This window comes from Bos mutus, chromosome 29, assembly GCF_027580195.1.
Source record: "Bos mutus isolate GX-2022 chromosome 29, NWIPB_WYAK_1.1, whole genome shotgun sequence".
Classification (NCBI taxonomy): domain Eukaryota; kingdom Metazoa; phylum Chordata; class Mammalia; order Artiodactyla; family Bovidae; genus Bos; species Bos mutus.
Genome location: NC_091645.1, coordinates 25,692,875 through 25,700,567, shown reverse-complemented (window position 1 = coordinate 25,700,567; position 7,693 = coordinate 25,692,875). Strand labels below are relative to the sequence as shown.

The window sequence follows — 7,693 nt, the reverse complement described above, 5'->3', positions numbered from 1 at the left end:
CCAGCCCAGGGACCCACCGTCAGGAAGAGCAGTTCCATGTCCTCTGGGTCCCCACCATCTCTGACATATTACACATGCCTCACCCCTCCTCCTCTGGGAAAACAGTAACCTTTGAAATTTCCCTTTATGATGAAGAGGCAGAGATGGCACAAGGAGTTCCAGACACGCCATCCCTGTGAGAGCTCCTGCATGAAATTTCCTCCCAAGATTATCTTCCTGAACTCACAGAATAAAGCTCAGTCCTGCTTTTCTGATTGATACAGCTATTCTCTGACATCATACACTCCAGCATTCTTGTGATAAATCAGCTTTCTCTGTATCCTTCCTGAACCTTCTATCCTGATAATTTAACAGACATCTGGACTTTTCCTGTTCATTTTTATGGTGTCACTTCTACACGATATCATAGCAAAATTCCTCACTGTAGTTCAACCTTCCTGGGATTGCAATGACCTCTCAATATGACCTACTGTTATAACTATCAACAGCTTCTGACCATGAATACACTTGAAGCTGGAAGACTCCCTTTTCCAGGGCTGAATCTACCCTCTTGTGTGTACTGGAGGTTTGATTTTCCTGAGTTTTATCTCCTTCCTTTCCTGCTGCTGTACCCTGAGGTCCCAGCTTCATCCTGAGCTGTCTCTTATAAGGTACCCGTTCTGCTGTTTCATTTGCCCTGTTGCTCACATTCTTTACTCAACTCCCTTTTTCTATTGTTAGTCTTTGGAATTCCCAGGTGGCTCAGGTGGTAAAGAATCCACTTGCCCTGCAAGAGACCCAGATTCGATCCCTGGGTCAGGGAGCTCCCCTGGAGAAGACAATGGAGTACTCTTGCCTGGTATTCTTGCCTGCCACTCCAGTATTCTTGCCTGGAAATTCCATGGAGAGAGGAGCCTGGTGGGTTACAGTCCATGGGGTCCCAAAGAGTCGGACAAAACTGAGCAACTAAGCACACACACACTTCACAGCAAAAGTCAGTACATTACGATCGGGGGTGAAAAACACATTTGTCTCCTGGAGTGAGACTAGAAACGGGCAGGAAAAGCCCAATATGCTACATTCTGAAAGTTGCCAGATTGCACAATCTAGGAAAATTCGATGTCAGTGAAGAATAACACTGCTGTTTTGAATGCTGTGTTCTGGTCAGGAGGGATTTCCCAAACTTTTTTTCCTTCTTTCTTTTTTTTTGCTTCCACCCCAGTTCTCATTTGCTCCACTAGCCAAGTGAGAGTATATAAAGCACCGGCCCCGTCTCCCAGGCAGGCAGCACAGGCAGCTCAGCTTCACCAGGAGCCTCAGCAGGAGGGCCTGGCCACAGGTGAGGTGCTAGAACTCTCCAACACTTTTCCTCTTCGGAGACTTTCTCTTCAGCAGCATTCTTGCACTGCAGCCCAGCTCTCTGCTTCCTTCCTGAATCTACTGTTCTGACCATTAGAATCCACCAGATTGAGCACTTCAGGGAGTAGGGCTCGCCTTGTCTGCGTCTTCTGTGCAGGCAGCGATGGGGTGAGCACGCAGGCCACAGACAGCTGTGCCTCGTTCACCTCGTCTCGTATCACAGAGAGGCAGCATGAACAGACTCCTCTTGCCTTTGGGAAACTTGCAGTGCAGCTGGGTTTCAGGGCTGATAGAGGATGACTGGACTGGAAAGTGGTTTACACTAAAAGCACGTTGCAATCCTTCATGCAGGAAATCACTAGATTTCCCAGGATTCAATGGGAATGAGAGCTGGATCCTCTGTGTTACAACCTATCATCTGTCTATCTATCGAGATAAAATTCAGAGGGAGTTATGTTTGGAATGTAAGAGTGTATCCATATTACAACTCAGCCCCAAGACCTGTCATTCTTGGTTGAGTCCACTCATCTCTCTGTTGCAGGATGAACCTTTCCACGGGCATCATTTTCTGCTTCCTGATCCTGGGCGTCAGCAGCCAGAGATGGGGGACATTCCTCAAGGAAGCTGGTCAAGGTAAGAACCAAAGGATGGGCCAGGGGAAGCTGTGTCTGCTTCCCCAGGATTGACCTGAGCAGAGGACACATCCCCACAGGGCAAAGGCCACAGGTGGGCCGAAAAGGAGCTTAGGTTTCATGGTAGCACTTCCCGAAGCTTTTCTGGCCAGCTTTGCACTCTTTTAGGGGATCCCCAAGCCCGAGGTCACATAAAGTTTGGGCCCCAACTTTCAGCAGGAGTGAGGAAGACATCTGGGGGGCAGGGTATCTGTTGCCAGAACACCAGTAAGGCTCTGCTGTCCCCTCGTGGGCAACTAGAGATGGCTCATTTCCAAGTCTCCTGTAGCCATGAAGTGGGTGCAACCGCTGAATACTTATAAATAAAATACTTGGTTTTTTAGTAGCTGCCCAGGACTGTCTAAGAGCTTTATGTGCAGGAATCGACTCGTTTTCCCCCTCAGGGTTTAATCCTTGAGTCCTACAATGTAGGGACCATTACCCCTTATCAGAGAACCTGCTGCCCCAAGAGATTAAGATAGGGTCCAACATCCTCCAGCAGAGCAGGATTGAACCCAGCATCCTGAGACCTTGCTGTTGACTTCGGCCCTTCTACTGCCTCCCAGACAAGAGTACACGTGGAGGGTGAGGGGTCTGTGAACACGCGTCCTGGTCTTTATCTGAGCAGATGGCAGAGAGTGGGGGTTGCTGCCTTTGGAAGGAAACCCGATAGAGTTCCCCTCCCCACAGTAAATGGCAGCATGAGTTTCCTTGATGATGGTTCTGCTGATGCTGAGACCTGGCGAGAATCCTATAGCAAGAGATATAGACCTCACTAGCCAGAGCAAACTGGCCATAATTTATTTCCCAAAACTATTTGGTGTTATTATTTTTCTGTGATAATTGCTGAATAATTGTTTTAAGAGTTTGTTCTTAATTCCATCTGAATTCACACAGACTCAGATAAAAGTATCTTTTCATCTCTTAGGTCAGTGTTGTTCAAGGGGCACTCTAGGATGACTTGCATGAGAATTACCCGTGGTCTGGGTGCTTTGTGGAATGCAGGTGCCTGGATCCACACACAGTCCCTTCCCTGAACCACAATCCCTGGGGTTCTCTGCAAATCTGTCCATTATTGAGCACCCCACTTGATTTTGTGCACATACAGACAACACTACCTGGTTTTGCACCCAAGGGACAAATATGTCGTGCATTTGGAAGCACTTATTGAGCAACTCTAGACTCCAGAGAACTATTTAAATCTGTAACTCAGGGTGCATAGCTATAGTAAGAATATCATAGCCCTCAACCAAACTATTTTTCTGAACAGTGGAAATAGCTAACACCTAAAATAAAGATAAGTTATCTCATAGAGATATTACATAAACTATTATTATAATCCATGTTATATTTTCCTCTTTTCCCTAATGAGCTAATCATTTAAACCTTTGCCATTTTATTCTATTTAGGTTGGGTTTTCTGTCCATGCCTCCCTGATCTTCATCCTACTTTATTTATTTTTTTGCCCTACTCTTCTAAGGACCAGAGAGGTGATAGTATAGTGAGCACCGACAATGTTCTATAAACCTAACCTCTATTTCCTCAGTTCTTCTGCATAACCACCCTGAGGGAGGCATTACTCCTCCATTTTACTGGAGAGGACACTGAACTTTAGAGCTGGTGGGTCAGTTGCCCTTTTTCTGCATCTGATTACCCTGTTTCTTAAAGCCCTCTTAGGGAGCTCACCTTTATCACCTGCTGATTTAATTCTGACGGTTGCCCATGAGTAAACATGCCCTGAGTATTCAGATGTACTCAGGCCCGAGTTAGTCCCCAGGGCTGGATTTCTCCCCTTGACCAGGCTGGGAATATCCTATATCCACAGCCTTTCTCAGTATCGTCCTTCTTCTCAAGCTCTGGTCAGAGCCTTTCCTGCATCTTTCCAGGTGGAGGTTCATTGTATAAGCAAACATCCCTTAAAGAAAGAGCATTAACCTCTTCTTCACACACATCACACACCTCCAGAAACAAAGTTCCAACAGACTTAGAATGAAATCAAACAGAATAAACCTTGCACCAAGTGTGATACTGACAACTTCAGATCAGGGAAGTAAGTGAGAAGTAAAGAAGTATTCATTTCAAGCCAATAAAATAATCTCCAAGGGCTTGGTTGAAGGCTGAAACCTAGAATCAGTGGGAGGAAATTATTTATTTCTCTTTCACCAAAACATGATCACATTCATCCCATCATTTTGTTTTCCTCCCAGGGGCTAAAGACATGTGGAGAGCTTACCAAGACATGAAAGAAGCCAACTACAAGGGTGCAGACAAATACTTCCACGCCCGCGGAAACTATGACGCTGCCCGAAGGGGACCGGGGGGCGCCTGGGCTGCTAAAGTGATCAGGTACCAAGGTCCCTGGGGATGCAGGGATGGGTGAGCAGAGCTTGGCTGCCTAGGACAACCTGGAGGGGCCAAGCCCTGGAGAACTTTCCTGTAGGCTGTGGGCCCTCCTCCTCTTACCCACCCTCCTGCTCTGTGCCCAGTGTGAGGTCTGAGGGGCTGAAGAGCAGAGCAACTTGGTGGGACAGGCGATTCTCCACCCTCCCTCTATGGGTGCTGTTCACTCATCACAGGGCTGAGGTGGGCTGAGCCCAGGAAGCCTCAGGGTTGTAGCCCCTCTTTCCTTGGCTCCTCTCAGAGTCATTGATCCCTTGGAAAGAGGAGAGATGGGGAGGGTGGGGCTGTGGCTCATAGTCCTGGATTAATCCCCTCTTTGCCCTCCTTTCCAGTAATGCCAGAGAGACTATTCAGGGCATCACAGACCCTCTGTTTAAGGGTATGACCAGGGACCAGGTACGGGAGGACTCGAAGGCTGACCAGTTTGCCAACGAATGGGGCCGGAGCGGCAAAGACCCCAACCACTTCAGACCTGCTGGCCTGCCTAACAAGTACTGAGCTGCCTCTCTCTCTGCTCAGGAGATGAGGCTGTGAGTCCCTAAGGGCAGGGACACTGACCTAGAGAGTTCTCTGTCCTCAGAAGGAAGCAGATCTAATAAATGCTCAAGAGATGGAATACTGAGACTGTGTGTCATTCTTTGGTATAAGGACAGCCTGTTAGTTCCCAGGGGTGATGGCCAGACACCGATATGAAGGCTGAGTCTGTGCTTGTGTGTTTGGTTCTGGGATAGAATCTCAGCATCATTCAGGACAGACGCCCTCTCCAGCCTTCCCTAATCAGACCCGCTCCCTCTCCAGACCCCTCTGGTTACACTGAGGCCATTTCCAGGCCCTTCTCAGTCAGGCCTTCTCACTCCCTGCTGTTGTGTCCTGTCCCCTTCTCTGTCCCCAGGTCTAGTCCCCTAGCCTGTCCTTGGTGCTCTCTGTGTGGGGCATGGACACAGGAGGACTGGATGGTGGAATCCTGCTCGAGAAACTGCCACCTTGATCTCCTGTTCATTACTCAGCAGCACCTACAAGTCCAACCAAGAACCAATTTCTGTCTGTGCATCCGGAACCGCCTCCAGTGCTGCTCCCTTCCATTTTCCTTGCCTTATACAAGTTCCCAGGAACAAACATGTCAAGGAGTGGAGGAATAATGGCAACATGAAAATTCAGAGGCCAGGCGCCTTTGTTTGCCTTGGATATGATTCATGTCCTTGAGAGGAAGTCGTTTTCCCCTCCTGGTCCTTTCTCAACCCAGGGAAGCCAGCAGCAGTTACTTACTGAGGAAAACTGTCTCTTAACAAAGGGGTTTGGGTCTGCTGTTGTTGCTGTTTAGTCCTAAGTCATGTCTGACTCTTTGGGACCCCGTGGACTCTGTCCATGGGATTCTCTAGGCAAGAATACTGGAGTGGGTTGCCATGGGTCTGTTAGAGCACAGGAATTATGAGTGATTCTGTAAATCATATATTCCTAGAAAACCAAGAAACTTCTTTCTCAGATAAAAACTTTGGTTTTGGTGTTCAGCTTGTTTTGTTTTCAGATTTGATGTTTAGGAATTTTTCAGATTCCAAGAAGTAAAATAATCTAAAATCTTAAAGAATGGTGAATAGGCTTCTGTATCCAACTTTCATCTCAAGTAACAATACACTTATTTTTCCCTTTTAAAAAAATTTGGAAAGCTTGTTTATCCAACCTTGCCAATCATCCTTTCTCTAATGTTTCCTTTCTTTCCCCTCATTTTGCAAAATTTTAGACCTTCAGCACCTGGGTTAGAAATCTAACAGAGAACAATCTCATAACAAAGGCTGCTTACAACCTGGGGTCCATTCAGACTCTACCATCAAAACCCTAAACTCAGCAGAGCTTTGAGCCTGTTCTCAGCAGCTGACGGGCAGCCACATTCTCCTCAATCCCAGCTAACTTTCCCCTGCTTTATTTAGTCAGAGACTCACTTTTCTGAGATACAGCCATTATCCTCCTTAAACTTCTCCTACCTACATCTCTGACAAGGCCTTCTGATGGAACCTGTATGAGAAAGCTCTCTTGTAACTACCTTATATCCACACTTTTTCTTCCTCCTTGACAGGGAAATTCAACATGTCTTTCCTCTCTAGAGATCATATTCTCATTAATTTTCTCCCCTTGGGAGTGCTCCTCAATCCCACATTCAGAGTAGAAGTGTGTGTTTATTTACTCTGAGCTCCACACCTACCCTTCTTTGCCTGGCTTGTGATTCTGGAGCTGGACCCTATAAACACATCCCCGGTGCCAGCTGGCCACGGTGCTAATCTCTGCAGTTTGGGGTGCTCGAGGGACATTGCAGGAGAAAGCACTTTCTGGTTAGTGCTTCCCTTCCGCCCAGCTCCTGTGGCGCTCTTGTCCTGCACAGGACACCTGGGGACATTCATCTCAGCAAGGAAATTGTGCTTGTTCATCACGATACATGCCACACCTCAGAGTCCAGACCCTCTGTATCTGCTTCCTCAATAAATTCCCACATTGAAAACCCAGACTTCAGTCCATGTCACTCTTCACTCTGGCACCTTTTCCTCTTCCTCTTTATCGTCAAACTTGAGAGTCTGTCCATCTGCACTTCCTGCTTCCTCTCTTCTGACTCACACTAGAACCCCCACCAGCCTGATCTCTGTCCACACCACTCAGCAAAACAGCTCTGGTCACCAGTGACCTCCGTGGTGCCAAGACAGTTGACAAGTTCCTGTCTCATATCAGGAAGGCTCTGAGACACGCTCAGCACAATTGTCCTCTTCCTCCTTTCTGGAAGGTTCTCTCTTGGCTTCATAATACCATACCCTCCTTTTGTTTCCCTTTAATTTTCCTTTATCCCCTTAGCTGGGTCTTTTCATCTCCCTAAACTCTAAGGGTCCTCAGACTTGGTTCTGGTTCTCACTTTCTTTAAGTTTTTTTTTTCTCTTTATTTCCCCCTGAACTTATTTAATTGAAGGAAAATTGCTTCACAATATTGTGTTGGCCTCCGCCATACAACAACATGAGTCAGCCACAGGTATACATGTGTCCCCTCCCCCTTTAACGTCCCTCCCACCTCCCACCCCTTCCCACCCCAGGACTCTCACCGTTTATGTCTCTAAATTTTCTCCAAGTGCAGGAAATAGCACCTATACACTGATGGCTCCAAAAATTACACCTCCCCTGCTCAGAAACCTGGTTTCCCAGCCCCGTGCTTGAATATCCAACTGACCTCTAGACACCTCTGCTTGGATGGCTTCCAGAGATCTCACAGTCAGCATGTCCCAAAGGGAACTCTCATCTGCCTCCAGAAC

General features: G+C 47.3%; 1 protein-coding gene across 1 annotated transcript; it reads left to right on the top strand.

Annotated features, from left to right (window-relative positions):
• The first annotated feature begins 1,183 nt into the window (after nt 1-1,183).
• Nucleotides 1,184-5,025, top strand: LOC102276577 (serum amyloid A-3 protein). The gene is made up of 4 exons (XM_005900694.3): nt 1,184-1,318; nt 1,880-1,971; nt 4,217-4,355; nt 4,742-5,025. Exons 2-4 carry the CDS (start codon nt 1,881-1,883, stop codon nt 4,905-4,907), a joined length of 396 nt encoding a protein of 131 aa, XP_005900756.2. The 5' UTR covers nt 1,184-1,318; nt 1,880; the 3' UTR covers nt 4,908-5,025.
• Nucleotides 5,026-7,693: the final 2,668 nt, after the last annotated feature.